The following is a 13,762-nucleotide window of genomic DNA, read 5'->3' as shown; positions in this document are numbered from 1 at the left end:
GAGGATCAAATGTACAAGACTGCAAAGCACCAAACGCCCCCAACCCGAGTCGCTCTTTCCATCATACGACGCAAATGCATATCAATACAAATAAAGAACCATCATCCCACAGCTAATAGAATAGCATCACTCAGACTTCTCGCTCTTCGCCTTTTTCTCCTTGGCTCTTTTCTCCTTCTTTTTAAAATTCTTCTTCAAACGTCGTTCCTTGCGAATCTCGCGTTGCTTTTCTCCCTTAACAGCTTTGCCCGCTCTCCTCTCCCGCTGCTCGGCTTTTTTAGACTCTGCTTCCTCCCTTCTTTGCCTAGCTTTCATCTTTGCCGTAGTCGGTTCAGATGTTTCTTTTTCTGCGGTAAACCCAATGTACCCTGTCGAATCCCTGAATACATTTCCTGGGTCTTCATGCTGCACCTCCTCGACTTCGTCTGGAGACTCTGAGTCCGAACTCGAGTCGGAATTCGGGCTACTTGTAGTAGTATTCTTTGATTCATGAGAGACAGCTGGGGTCGATGATTCTGTCGCAGCCTGCTTCTTAGCTAATAATGCTGCTTTGAGCTGTGCGCGAGCTTTTTCTTTAGCTAACTTCTCTGCGCGCTCGATATCATATTTTTCGTTTCCAGACTGTAAAAAACCAATCAGCAGTGCTCATAATCCCTAGACAATAAGGCACCTACAAGGCCATGCGCAATGAACCGACGAGCTGCTTGTTGGTCCAGCGATGATTTCGGTTTTTCCGGCTTCGTTTCCAAATCCTTGATCTTCGCAAAGTACTGCTTTACTCGAATAATCTCTCTTTGGACTGCGTGGTCTTTGACATTAACACCATCGAGTTTCAAGTATGCTAAAAATTAAAATCCATTAGCGCATTCTCAATGCGTTTGAAAGTAGTGGACGTACAAAATAAAAGCGATTCCAGGGTATATGTCAGTAAAACATGCAGTTTTGCGCGGTCTAGCAATGGCAGGTTTTTGGATGTATCTTCTAGCGAACTGTCCAGAAGCGATTCTAGAGCTTCCTCCAAATCATCGATGTTGTATTCGAGCTGCTCAACAGCTGGAAGGAGATTCGCAACATCCATCTTGGCTGGGGAGAGTGAGTATGCAAGTCGCATGACTTTTTTTCGAGGTGGCAGGCGGTAGCAAAGGCGGTCTGCGGGACAGCGGAAACAGTCGAATCAATTGCGTTGCTTATCCATCTCTTATTTATTTTTCAAAAGGTCATGTCCAACAATCTATAGCAAGATAAGATACTTCCAAACACGAAACTGACACCCGCACTGTCTTTTGTTTCTCAGTTTGCGATCGAGAAGTTTAAAAATCACCTCCCAAACTGTCTGCAAAACGACTCCACCGTCCGCTTCTGCGGATTGGTCTGATCAGCAGCGAGCATGGATTCGCAAAATGTCAGTCAATATTCACAGTGCCATGTCACGGTTGGTTTATGGCGCGGACTTACTCGACGAAGCAGCATCGCCGCCAATCGACGCCTGAATCGACAGAGGAGATGCTGAATGGGCGCTTGTCGGGTCGCATACACATCACTGGCATGGGAAATGTCGGGTGCTTTGTGGCACATGCATTAGCATCACGAAAGACACGACCACCGATCACACTTCTTCTACATAATAAAGACATGTACGCGAAATGGATGCGGAGGAAACAGTCAATTTCGTTAATGACGAATGGCCTGGATGATATCAAGACCGGGTATGATGTGAATGTGCTGGATAATAACATCTGGTATTCGCTGCCGCATTCAACGGACCAGGATACATTGTCTGATACATACATGGAACTAGCACCAGGAAGTTCACTACATGGGTTGGAAGGGTATGAGGAATTAGCGCCAATTCCACCGGAGAAGGACGACGAGAAGATTGAATGTTTGATTGTTACTACGAAAGCTCCGCAGACAGTCCAGGCGTTGGCTTCTGTTAGCAATCGGTTGACTCCGGAGTCGACAGTGCTGTTTCTGCAGAATGGGATGGGAGTGGTTGAGGAAGTCAACGAGCAGGTCTTCCCAGACCCGAAGAATCGCCCTCATTATATACAGGGTATTATTTCGCATGGGCTCAAGGGCCATCAACACTATCATATTGAATACACTGGTGTGGGAACAGTTATTCTCGGAGCACTGCCCTCGCAAGCGTCCCCAAACCTGAAGGAAGAGGACTGGGCACCGTCTACCAAGTACCTCCTTCGCACACTGACATTGACACCTCCACTAGTAGCAGTCGCTGAAAGCCCCACCAATGTTCTTCAATACCAACTGGAGAAGCTAGCTATGAACTGTGTCATCAACTCATTCACAGTTCTCTTAGACGCTCAGAACGGAGAGCTTCTCTACAACTACCATATCACTCGTTCAATGCGACTCCTACTTGCCGAAATATCAACCGTCATATGCGCATTACCGGAGTTAGAAGGTGTCCCAGGCATCCAGTCCCGATTTGCAACTGAGAGGTTGAGAAAACTAGCCGCCAACCTGGCAAATAAAACGGCAGCGAATACGAGTTCGATGCTCCAGGACATGCAAAGCCTGCGGAGAACTGAAATTGAGTATATTAACGGCTACATTGTTCGTCGAGGTGATGAGTTGGGGATTAAGTGCGCCTTAAATTATATGCTTATGCAATTGGTTCTGGGCAAGAACTATATCCTGCGACAGAGAGAAGCAGGCGCCGTACCGTTTGATCTGTCCAATCTAGAGACGGAGGAAGAACAATAAATTTGTCTTGCAGAAGATAGGTTTCATTCTAGGTTGAGAGTTGTCTGATCACACAAATGCTTTATCTGGTTCCATCTACCAACCAGCGCTTGGATCTTTGATTTTGTCGAGTCCTCCGTTTCTGCTTTGAGAACGGCTTGCAGAATGTTAATTGCAAAGTTGGCCTCCTTGGTGTAGACTTCGATCCAGTCTCTAATCACATTGTTCACCTTGATAGTATTTGGAGCTGCGCCGCGCCCTTGAATGTAATTCCGCCATTCACGACGGGACATGCACTTCATACTGGCTGCAACTTCAGTGCGGAAACAAGGACCAGAGTCGATGGTAATTTGATAATCGCTTTTCATATGCATGTTAGCTGGTGTATACGGAGTTGGACAATAATAATTACATACCCATAATATTGTTGAAATAGCAGTTCTTCTTTCTCTGCTGTTGTGAAATCTCTGAAGATAATATCGTCTAGATACAATACATCGGAACCATTTTCTTCGGGGCAGAATCCATCTGTTTGTGTCAGTGTGATATGCCTTGAAGGGTTACCTAAGTCTTTCGTACATTCAACCAGGAGAAGATCATTAGAATGCGGTCCATAGCTCATGTAGATTTCCTCCCCTTTTTCTAAACAAGCATCAGCAGAAGCAACAGCCATCGACTTTCCTCTCTTACCATAACTCTTCGTGGCTTGAAAAGTATATTTCTGTCCGTCAAAACCTACCTCACATTGCTTTTCCAGTCCCCCAATTAGCCAAACACAACTTATATAAAATATCATATACAGGAAAAGCAGAACTCACTGCGTCATCCCGATGGTTGAAATAATCCGCAAACGGCACCAAAGCCATCGCATCATTTGTATCCTCTGGCACATCTTCTCCGGGCATCAAATAAAAGAAACTCCGCGTATTCACAATCAACCAATGGTACGAATAAACCTCCCAGTCAGTATCTGGAAACACGGCAACAACGTCCTTCCACGCGGACTGCAGTCGCTGCTCCTGCTGCGCAAGAATATTTTGATTCTTTGTTTTGTATTCCTCAACAAGCTTCTTTTTACGGAATGTATTCCAGAGGCCAGATGCTGATGGGGGTAGTGCAATAGAAGTAGTACTTGCAGGACTAACGTGATGCTTTGAATTCGATACACGCAGCTTTTCAGGCCAAAGGACGGGCATGCCGTCTTCGAAGTCTTGTCGTTTGGGCCATGTGGCTCGCCAGAGCGTGTACTTTTTGAGAGACTCTGTGTCGCCATGCGTGAGAAACGCGGCGAGAAGTCCGTGGTTAGAGATCCCGTTGAACAGGTTTATGAATGATGGCGGGATACAGTCCACAGTCAACATAGCTGATAACGGAACAGATACCATCACTTCGTTTGCCTTGAGGAGGTTAGAATAGATTGAATGAGACGTGAGGAGGGCAGACGTACTTCAATTTTCTTCGTTGCTACCATGCCTAGTCCTCGGCCAGGGAATCTTGCGGGCTCAACGCCGTTCATTTCAATGCCTTGTTCAACAGCCCATTGTGTAAAGGCAGCGTGTTCCTCGCCAGGAGGACTGTACGTTGTCATTTTGCTACAGTTTGATTTTGATGTAGGTGAGCGTATCAATCCGTATATTTATACCGGAAAATAAATAGCATCCTGCTCGATTGATCCAGACTAGTGGCGAATAATTAGCTGTACATCAGGTCCAGTACCATGTTTCTGTTGTTTCATAGAGATGAGCTTCCAATGGTACATTGTAGTGGTGAAGTGTTGACAAAACAAAAAGGTATTTGCAACTTCCTTCCTTGTTTGTCAGAGGCATCCAAGTGGGGCCAGCCCTAAGCCCGGCGGAAAGCTGCCGCTCCGATTGCCTGACACGACATCTCAACGTCTTCATTCTGCATGACTACTGCACCGTCGGTGTCATGTCCATGCTGCAAGTCAATTGCAGTACATGATCAATGTCTATGCCAGTTACACAATATACAAGACTGGCTCAGCGAGCCTTAACCCGCCATGCCGCCTCGCCAGCCCATGGCCTGAACATGCTACGAGCTTTCTCCATACTCAACCGTCCGCCTCCCCAGTATCCCGGCCATGCCCCTCTTACCAGGATCGAACGCGGTGCGCTGGCAATAGGATCGGCATTTGGATCACTAATTAATCCTCGGAGGGGAGGTACGTCTTCTTTATCTCAAGAGATGACGAAAAGCCCGTTTGCTGACTAGCATGTTCTGGGTGTATATAGATCTTATCGCTGCTCTGGGCGAAGCAACTGCAACACCATACTTCATTTACCGTCTCCGCGATGCAATGCTGTCGAACCCCACGGGCCGTCGCATACTGAGAGATCGACCCCGACTTTCATCCGAAACGCTTTCTATGCCATACCTTCGTACTCTCCCAGAAAACTCGGTTGGACGCACGTACGCGGTATGGCTTGATCGAGAAGGAGTATCGCCAGACACACGTGACAACGTCCAGTACATCGACGACGAGGAATGCGCGTACGTGATGCAGCGGTACCGAGAATGCCATGATTTCTACCACGCGGTGACGGGGCTGCCTACAATGGTAGAAGGGGAATTAGCGCTCAAGGCGTTTGAGTTTTTGAATACGGTGATACCAATGACAGGGCTCAGTCTGGCAGCGCTAGTTCGGCTGAAGCCGGCGGAAAGAGAGCGGTTTTTTACCCTGCATCTGCCCTGGGCAGTGAGGAGTGGGTTGGCTAGTGAAGAGCTGATTAATGTGTACTGGGAGGAACAGCTAGAGCGGAATGTGGATGAGTTGCGTGCGGAGTTGAATATCGAGGCACCGCCGGATTTGAGGCAGATTCGGAAGATGATTCGACAGCAGGAAAAGGCTGAGAGGGAGAAGAGGGCTAAGAATACCCAGTGATAACGCTGTGCAAAGCGCAGAGTATAAGACATGACCATAGACCGACCATATTTGGCTGTTATATATGTATATTAGAGACTTGATATGATACAAACTGCACCAGACAATTTCGAAATTGTGTCTTCACTTCACCACTGGGTATAACGACATTAGGGATGATTCCCGCTCAAACGAATAGCTTTTGACATAATCTCTTCTCTTCACGTCTTCATTTTATCTTTTCATTTACAAATCCAACAGATCATCATCATCATCATCCCATCCGCCTTTCCGTCGACTAAACACAACCTTTTGCTCTTCTTCTTCCTTGCGAGAGTTCTCGGCAACCGCGTTGAGGAGGTCCTTGAGCTGGTCTTCCGTGACCTTTTGGCGCAGCTGGCCGGTTTGGGCCAGCATAATCAGACGGTTCTCGATATCCGTGGCTCGAGACTCCTTGACGAGTCGTATCCGTCCTAGACGATCGGCGGCAGCGGGATCAAGGATTTGCGAGAGGATGGCCGAACGGCGCTCAGCTGGATAAGGTTAGTGAATAGAATCGAATGAGTGGTGATGTTGGGGTTGAATACCCTCTGCTTGTCTGTGTGGACCCCATTGCTGTTAGCATATGCGACATCAGAGCATGGTAAGCATGGTCCTGACCTTCGTTGGTCCTCCTGTCCTTCATCCCCGCCTCCCCCGCGACCACCTGGCTGCTGTTGCTGTAGCTGCGCGAGACGGGCTCTCCGGATCTGGAGGTGTTAGGGTTAGGTATTTGGCAGTGACTACAAGACTTGAAGCGGGGTAGGCGGTGATCCTCGGCCTTACCTCTTCCAACTCGGCATCGGCCATGTTTGTGTGTGGTGTACGGTGTTTGGTGTCTGCTTTGCTAGCCGGAGCACGGCGGGACTTGTGTTTCAGGAGCGTGAAGAGTGCGGGGTTGACCCTGTGCAGGAAGCCGAGTCGGAGTACAATTGATAGGAAGTGATCGTGTGTGAATAATAATAGAATACTAGCAGCATGTGCGTTGGAAGTTGGGGATTATTGTCACCCCACTTTGCGGCCTGAGGCGCTGAGCGGCGCGGGGAGCTGGATGATTGGCTGCCATTGCTTGATTTCGCTGCGTCCATTCATAACACTCAAGTTTACGTGACTACGGAGTAACTAGTTGGCTAAATACTCCGGATACTGGCCTGACTAGGAGGGTGGACCTATGCAAGGGGAAAATTCGCTGAGTGAAGCTCGGCATCTACTGTGTGATGTGACGATGGCATCTTAGCCTCCCGTTAGCTCAGGATCTGGCAATCACGCGCAGATCAATCTCAATTGTTGAGACATATTTCGTCATTTGTCTGAGAGCAGACCCAGCAGAGTAATGTGACACCGAGGATCACCATTGCTATTGGATTTGAGATCCATCACCTGTAACTCCATTCATGGTCGTACCTCAGTTGTGACGGGTCAGGAAGAGAGAGTGATGAGTAGAGTACTCGTGAACGCGACTCGCGACGGGCAATCGCAACTGGTTCGGGAACAATGATCACTGGTAGACACTAGACACTGGACAGGACACTAAGGCCGTAAGATGTGGGTGCTGTACGGCGCCAAAATCCTTGTAAGCACAGGCCAGAAGAGAAGCAGAGCTTGGAGTTTTCGGAGCTCTCACGCCAATGGCGACACACTTTAGCTGTCCGCAACGCCCCGTGTCACAAAAAGGGTCAAACACAAAACAGAACAGAAGAACTCGGAGATGCAGCATCCAAGTGACACATATTAATAATAACAATCATGGTAGATATAGAGGATTAAAGACGAAGTACGTACTACGCCCTCTGTCCGACTAGCACGGATAGGGACAAGGGCTTTCTAGTGATTGGCTGAGACGGCGTGATTCGGCGGTGCAGAGTGGGTCGCATGACTAAGCCAGGCGGCTCCACGGGCCAACGGGAAGCAGGCACGAGCCAGCCATCCTCTGCAAAAAGTTAGCAGCCCTTACTAAGTATGTTAGCGCCGGTTCAAGCCTCGCTGTGCCTGCCTCTCTCGCTGCCTGCACGTCAAGTCAGCCGAGACCGAGTACGACGACGACGCCCTCTGAAGAACTTCCCTTCTCTCTCTCCCGCCATCGCATCACGGTTCTATGCGTCCCGTCCCTGTCGACCCTAGCGTCTAGTTATCTCTTAGCTGGGTGGATCGGCTCGACCAGCCGCCAAGCCGACTTTGCCACTCCCAGTGCTCCTTCTCAGGCTCTTCGCTCTTCAGCCTTTTATCCTCCCACCGGGCACTTCTGCTCGATTCTCCGCAGACACAATCGATCTCGCGTGGTGTCTTTCCTTCTCTCGCCACATATACACCACTCATTCATATCACCGCCTGGCAATTGACTTTGTCCGGCCTCTCCAGAGACATTCACTTCGCGGGGTCTCCTTTCATCTACCCATCGAACCAACCCCCAGTTAACCTACCCATCGACGCGATCTCGAAATCCTCACCGTTCAGCCTCCTCTCCATGATACCCTAATTCACGCTCCTTATCACTTGATCGCAAACCCGTTCCGGATCAGTCTCTCGCCGACTATCTAACTGATTGCGAATCATTCGCCATGGCTGAGTAAGTTTGCATTCTCTTGGACGATAATATGGTGACAATACTAAATGGCCTGTGCAGCCTTATTTCCATTCACACGTACGGTCATTCGAATTTTCTGTCGACCTCTAGCATGATGTCTCGACCAAGCAACCACAAGCGGTCTCAATCCGCCGACAAACGGTCCTTGTCCCCTGCGCGCTTCATCACCAAGATGAAGTCAACAAATGCCCTCTCAGACATGAAGAACGCACGGAGACTATCGCCCGCCGGCTTGGAAGACGTATCAGAGAGTAATTTCAACACACTGAGGGATCCACGAATGGCTAGCACTTCGGATTTGTCCCTGACAGTCGACTCAACCCATCATCCTGATCTCAACAGTGAAGTGGCCACCCTCAGCGCAAAACTTGTTCAAGCCATCAACAACCAAACCCTTCTCGATGATTCTCTATCTGATGCTCGGCAGGAATTAGAGGCAGCTCAGGATCGGTTGTTAATTGTGGAGTCTGAAAACCAACAGTTCCGAACGGATTTATCGAGTGGGATTTTGGTTAGGCGAAGTGACGTCGAATCTGAAATTCTTGCTATGAAGAATTCTCTGGAAGAGGAGCGTGAGAGGCGCACTATTGCAGAGAAGGAAAAGAAGGAAATGGACCAAGAACTAGAAAATCTGACTGCAGCGCTCTTCGAAGAAGCCAACAAGGTGAGAAGCCTCTATCTAGTCTGAAGAAACGACGCTGACTTTTTACAGATGGTTGCGGCGGCGAAACAAGAACGAGAAGCTATAGAGAAAAAGAATGAGCAACTGCGCGCTCAAATCAAGGACACCGAAGCCTTGGTCGCCTCCCAGAAGGAGCAGCTTGCCGAGCTAAAGGAGGTAATGCAAGAGATGAATAGTGTTCGAGGTGACACCGACACTACACCCAACACTTCAACGGCTCCCTCCTCCCCAGCCGTGGCGATGCAAGCGAATCTCAGTCGGTTGCTAGATACCTCAAATATCTCCCCTGTGTCTGCCGCTGCTGTCGATATTTCTCCTGCGCCGTCTACCAGCTTCTGCCATTTGCTTAAGCCAATTTACCGCACAGATATGATAGCTTATGATGATTTTCGTGACCTCCTGCTCCTGGCTAAGGCATCGAAACCGCCTAGCCGAGTTGCAAGTGGCTCATATGGTGGATTGAATGTAATGGGTCTTGCTGGACTGACTGGAGGCGGTAACGCGAATATATCGACGGTAGCTTTGAATTCTGGAAACAACCGGGCTCAAACACCCAACGGGAGCCCTCAACCCAGTGTTTCTCATACACCACTGAAAGATACTCGTTTCTACAAACGAGTTCTCACCGAAGATCTCGAACCGTCCTTGCGTTTAGATGCCGCCCCTTCGATTTCGTGGCTCACTCGTCGATCGGTGTTTAGTAGTATATGTGATGGTGGTCTTATTGTGGAACCCATGCCTGCAAGCTCGAGAAAGTTCAAATTCTCGTGCTCGTTGTGTGGAGAGCGTCGGCAGAGTAATGAAAACGAACGAACGCACCGATTCCGCACTTCTGAAAGTGAAACCGCTCCCCGTTATGCCCTTTGCATACTTTGTCTTGAAAAGGTACGCGCTTGCTGTGAACTTACAGGCTACCTTCGCATGATTCTCGACGGGCACGTTCATGTTGCGGACGATGAGGAAGAAAAGGAAGCATGGGAAGAGACAATCCGTCTGCGTGAGCGACTCTTTTGGTCGCGCCTTGGGGGTGGTGTTGTACCGTCGTTCATTTCGACCGACGAGCCCGAGAAAGTACTGCCAGTTCCTGTTGCAGCATCAAACCCCACAGACTCAGAAACAGACACAATAGCTCAACCGTCTGTGTCTGTAGGTACCGCCACCGACCACGAAGTCCCCCGTTCTTTGCCACCAAAGGACGACGTAGTCGAAGAGGACCCCTTCAAGTCGGATGTCAAGCGAGTGTCGATTGGCGGAACCATCATTTCCACCGACGTGGAGAACCAAGACGCTGCCTTGAAGGAAGGAGACTCTTGCTGCGATGAGGTGGAAGATCTGTCGCGCGTTGCTTCGGACCCGCCACATTCCAATACAACTGCTGAGCACGAGACAATGACTCAACCAGACCAATCAAAACCCACAAGCGAGAAGTCCACCTCCATACCAGGAGCTTTTGATCAATGGTAGAAATTTCTATTCTTTACCCCATCATTAATCGTCAACTACCTTAGCGATACCCCTCCTTGATAAAAGGACTATTTTAGTTCCTGCGTCACCGACCCGTGGTTTTCGTGGGTTTTTCACCCACTATTGATATATCCGCCTTTTCTATTGTATTAATACTATTTTTGTACATTCGTCCCTCTCGCATACAGATGCCTGGTGCATCGTGCTTGAATTTCACGGATACCTCCATGGTCATGACGCCGCTGGACAGTCTCTCTTAACCTTACCCATTACTGACGAATTTTGCACTTGGATTGACCTGAGTCCAATACACGTTATCTATACACTTCCTTACCCCTCCATTTGTCATTCTCACATGGCCCGAAATCCTCGAGCATGTGAGCATGTGCAATGGAATATCGCCATTCTGATTGTTATTGAAAGCGTTGCATGGTAGTCACTGAGTCCCGAGGTATACTGCCTCTGGCTGGCGTTAGGTTGTTTTCCAGGAAGCAATGCATTCCATATTCCTTCACGTTTCTTGTTGGCTCTGAATTATACATAAGCCAACCCCTTCTCACAATTGTTTGTTGTTGCATGGACTGACTGAATGATTGATTATTACTATGTCTTATAAAATCTAATACCAATCTTACATATTCAAATTTCTATCTTGTTTCAATCTCAAATTATTCAATATTCTAGTCTCTGTAGAAGAATTTGAATTAAACTTAGGCATTGCTATCCACTGCCATTAGCCAGCTATATAGTAACATCGATATCAAAAACCACTCCCTAGACCGAAATGCTCCATGCATAAAACTCCGTTTGATACAACATACACGAGAGAATTGAATGAAAATACGGTATACACCTGCCCCTCCAATTTTTTACCCTTCTGTTGGACTATTCGATTATTCAACTCCCAGGAGGCTTTTGTCCATACTTCTCGTGGAGATTCCGAATCTGTTCTTGCAAATTCATCGTCTGCGGGTTCTGCGCTCGTCCCGCCGGGCCAGGACCGACGGTGGGCATCTGAGAGAATCCGCTCGGTGCGCCTTCGTAGCCCTGTCCGGGGGGGACACCGGCGGCACCGGGGGGTGCAAATGCCATACGTTTTCGACGGGCTTCTTCCTCGGGGTCTTCGGGGCCAAAACTACCAGTTGCAGCGGCAGAGGGGGTTGCGGATGGGTTGTTTGTCGAATCGAATACGTCGCTTCGCTGACTCGCCAGGCGTTTGAGGTTGTTGACCACGTCGACGGTGGACAGATTGGTGGTGGCAGCGCGGGAGTCGGCCTTTGCGCGCTGCTCTTTCCAGCGTGGGTCGAGCAGTTCGATGCGCATGTGGTGGTCGAGTTCGGCGACGGGGATTTGCTGTCCACAGTTCGGGCAGAGGGCTGTCGCTGCGGCGTTTTGGCGACGGGTTTGCGCGCGTGGGACGTAGTCGGATCGGATGCGCATGGAGGTCGGTTGGCCTTTTGCTGCGGCTTGGGCTGCGGAGGCTTGGTCGCGGGCTTCGGTGCGTTCGCGGATGCGCTGCTCTTCTTCTGTAGCAGTCGTGGAGACGGGTTGGTATTGGGGGAGTGCTTGGGGTGGGATGTGCTGGTCGAGGAAAGGGGGGGGAGGAGCGGTGGGCTGGTGTTCGAAGTCGGGGGGTTGGATTGGGCCGGCTTGTTCGACGGGATATGCGTTGTAATATACAGGCTCCATCTCGTCTGTGGGCATAGCCTCTTCGATGCGTAGCGGGTTAAGCGACATCATTGCTTTTTGCTCGAGAGAGGCAGATTGTAAATCACCCAGTGAAGCGGGAGGTGGCAGTTCTATTTGATCGTCGTCCTCGGTGAAAAGGACGGTTTCGACAACAGCAAAGTCGTGCCAGTCTATCTGCGCGTAGGCGATACGGTCTTCCTCCTCTTCCTCCTCTTTCCTTTGCTTCTGTTTTTCTTGGAATTTGACCCATTCGGCACGTTTTTTAGCACGGTCCAAGACGTGTCGCTTGTCCTTGACGTTACGGTCGAGTTCTGCCAGGCGCTTCTTCTCTGTGGTATTTGAGTCGACGCCTTCTTGACTCAGTAATATGGTGTACTGATCGACAAGTCGAGTAAAGAACTGGTATAAGCTGTGTTGTGGTCGTAAGAAATCGAATTGATAGTTTCTCGCCTCCCTTTGCGACAACGACGTCATGAACAATTTCCCTCGTTTCGCAACAAACAGTGCCGTCAGTTTGACAACTTCTAAATCTTGTGCGTTTATAATAGGCATTCGAGCCGAAAAGTGAAAATCTGGCGGCGCCGCAGGTCCTTGGGGTGTTTCTGGTGCGGGGGTTGCTGGAGCTTCGCCCGGTCGTCCAGCTGAGACGTCAGTGCCTCGTCCTTCTTTGATCTCATTGAGTCGCCATAGATAGAATGCTTCGTATGCATCGCCGGTGCTCAGAAACGAGAACTTTGGATTGCTCTTTTCCTTTTCGCGGATTCGTTCTGTGACGCATGAATGATTAGTCGGGTGTATGGATATTTCGAAGGGTTGGGATCATAGATAACTCACGTTCGAAGATAGGGCCGTTGCGAGCAACATAGCCAGCTGTTTTCTCAACAATAGCTATATAAAACAAGTATTATTAGCATTAGTGCTTTTAAACCAAGAAGCAACAGACATACCTCGAATGTCCTTGGGCGGCACGACCACACCCCCTGGTGGCTTGCTGCTCCCTTCGTCCTGGAGTGTGGGCGTGGACGTGGGCGTTGGGACCCCATTGCCGTTAGTTTCGACAGCAGCCATAGTGTTGTCTCACGGCCACTATCTTGTTGACTGCGTGGAGCGATGTTGTCGATATTTTATCAGCACTGGGTCGCATTTGACGGCAACATCAATCCGCGCTAGCCTCGAGCGTCAAGTTTTCCGCGCGCTTGGAGTCTTGGCGCTTATTGGATGGGACGATTCCGAATCCGGAACGGCTCTGTAAACAGCAAGTGCGACTGTCAGGGTCAGGCATATGTCCTCGTCGCTGTTTAAATTGAATTCGTTTCTCTACTAAATATGCTGTCAAGTTCTGCCTGTCCGACCTTTGGTATTGCAACAAAGTGCAAGAATACCGCCGCGGCACTATCGCTGCCTTTGTTAGGCTCGTGGAGCTCCCCCCTAAATCCTTCCTTAGCCGCGCCGCCCCCGAGATCTGGCCAGCTGTCGATGAATGACGGCCGTTGATGCCTCTACCAGGGATCCTCGACCAGCCTTTTGCCCATTTGACTTCGCCCATTCTACTTTTCTTTGTCATGGGACCGGTTGTTTTCTTTCCTTACTCTCGTTAACACCTTTTGTTTTCCTTTTCCTGCGATATTTACTCGTTGAATCTTTCCGTCGCTGCTGCCCGTCATATTCTGGTAGCCAGCGATCTGTGGCTTTCAGAATTGTTTTGCAGGCTTAACCA

At 49.3% G+C, this 13,762-nt stretch overlaps 7 protein-coding genes across 7 annotated transcripts; 3 read left to right on the top strand and 4 right to left on the bottom strand.

Moving 5' to 3' along the window:
* Window positions 1-126: 126 nt before the first annotated feature.
* On the bottom strand, window positions 127-1,078 carry BGW36DRAFT_355226 (uncharacterized protein; the record flags this gene model as incomplete). The annotated part of the gene is made up of 3 exons (XM_046213618.1): window positions 127-621; window positions 675-841; window positions 898-1,078. The coding sequence occupies 3 exons, from the start codon at window positions 1,076-1,078 to the stop codon at window positions 127-129; spliced, it is 843 nt and encodes a 280-aa protein (XP_046076844.1).
* Window positions 1,079-1,326: 248 nt separating this feature from the next.
* Window positions 1,327-2,727, top strand: BGW36DRAFT_289017 (putative 2-dehydropantoate 2-reductase; the record flags this gene model as incomplete). Its single annotated transcript, XM_046210625.1, has 1 exon — window positions 1,327-2,727. A coding segment is annotated over one exon (1,401 nt), but the record flags the coding sequence as incomplete, so codon positions are not given.
* Window positions 2,728-2,750: 23 nt separating this feature from the next.
* Window positions 2,751-4,294, bottom strand: BGW36DRAFT_287519 (uncharacterized protein; the record flags this gene model as incomplete). Its single annotated transcript, XM_046210513.1, has 6 exons — window positions 2,751-3,066; window positions 3,123-3,234; window positions 3,286-3,348; window positions 3,397-3,454; window positions 3,525-4,103; window positions 4,154-4,294. 6 exons carry the CDS (start codon window positions 4,292-4,294, stop codon window positions 2,751-2,753), a joined length of 1,269 nt encoding a protein of 422 aa, XP_046076842.1.
* A 461-nt stretch (window positions 4,295-4,755) lies between these two features.
* Window positions 4,756-5,608, top strand: BGW36DRAFT_286808 (ubiquinone biosynthesis protein coq4, mitochondrial; the record flags this gene model as incomplete). The annotated part of the gene is made up of 2 exons (XM_046210450.1): window positions 4,756-4,888; window positions 4,959-5,608. The coding sequence occupies 2 exons, from the start codon at window positions 4,756-4,758 to the stop codon at window positions 5,606-5,608; spliced, it is 783 nt and encodes a 260-aa protein (XP_046076841.1).
* Window positions 5,609-5,723: 115 nt separating this feature from the next.
* Window positions 5,724-6,435, bottom strand: BGW36DRAFT_370054 (uncharacterized protein). Its single transcript, XM_046215203.1, has 3 exons — window positions 6,413-6,435; window positions 6,175-6,336; window positions 5,724-6,120 (listed from the first exon to the last, which is right to left on the bottom strand). Exon 3 carries the CDS (start codon window positions 6,002-6,004, stop codon window positions 5,834-5,836), a length of 171 nt encoding a protein of 56 aa, XP_046076840.1. The 5' UTR covers window positions 6,005-6,120; window positions 6,175-6,336; window positions 6,413-6,435; the 3' UTR covers window positions 5,724-5,833.
* Window positions 6,436-8,184: 1,749 nt separating this feature from the next.
* On the top strand, window positions 8,185-10,356 carry BGW36DRAFT_423369 (putative GDP/GTP exchange factor Sec2p; the record flags this gene model as incomplete). Its single annotated transcript, XM_046219827.1, has 3 exons — window positions 8,185-8,192; window positions 8,250-8,874; window positions 8,923-10,356. The coding sequence occupies 3 exons, from the start codon at window positions 8,185-8,187 to the stop codon at window positions 10,354-10,356; spliced, it is 2,067 nt and encodes a 688-aa protein (XP_046076839.1).
* A 639-nt stretch (window positions 10,357-10,995) lies between these two features.
* BGW36DRAFT_313172 (Pre-mRNA splicing factor PRP21 like protein-domain-containing protein) lies at window positions 10,996-13,161 on the bottom strand. The gene is made up of 3 exons (XM_046212515.1): window positions 12,993-13,161; window positions 12,880-12,933; window positions 10,996-12,812 (listed from the first exon to the last, which is right to left on the bottom strand). The coding sequence occupies exons 1-3, from the start codon at window positions 13,111-13,113 to the stop codon at window positions 11,254-11,256; spliced, it is 1,734 nt and encodes a 577-aa protein (XP_046076838.1). The 5' UTR covers window positions 13,114-13,161; the 3' UTR covers window positions 10,996-11,253.
* Window positions 13,162-13,762: the final 601 nt, after the last annotated feature.

Source organism: Talaromyces proteolyticus (genome assembly GCF_021365285.1).
Source record: "Talaromyces proteolyticus strain PMI_201 chromosome Unknown BGW36scaffold_2, whole genome shotgun sequence".
Lineage (NCBI taxonomy): Eukaryota > Fungi > Ascomycota > Eurotiomycetes > Eurotiales > Trichocomaceae > Talaromyces > Talaromyces proteolyticus.
Note: the sequence above shows the minus strand (reverse complement) of the source record. Positions and strands in the feature narration are given on the sequence as shown.

Excerpts from the sequence above, each read along its gene's own strand:
- BGW36DRAFT_370054 (XM_046215203.1), bottom strand. The coding sequence starts at position 6,004 with ATGCTGGCCCAAACCGGCCAGCTGCGCCAAAAGGTCACGGAAGACCAG.
- BGW36DRAFT_313172 (XM_046212515.1), bottom strand. The coding sequence starts at position 13,113 with ATGGCTGCTGTCGAAACTAACGGCAATGGGGTCCCAACGCCCACGTCC. Across the intron at positions 12,934-12,992 it reads GCCGCCCAAGGACATTCGAG|CTATTGTTGAGAAAACAGCT; the intron begins GTATGTCTGTTG and ends TGTTTTATATAG. Across the intron at positions 12,813-12,879 it reads CAACGGCCCTATCTTCGAAC|AACGAATCCGCGAAAAGGAA; the intron begins GTGAGTTATCTA and ends CATGCGTCACAG.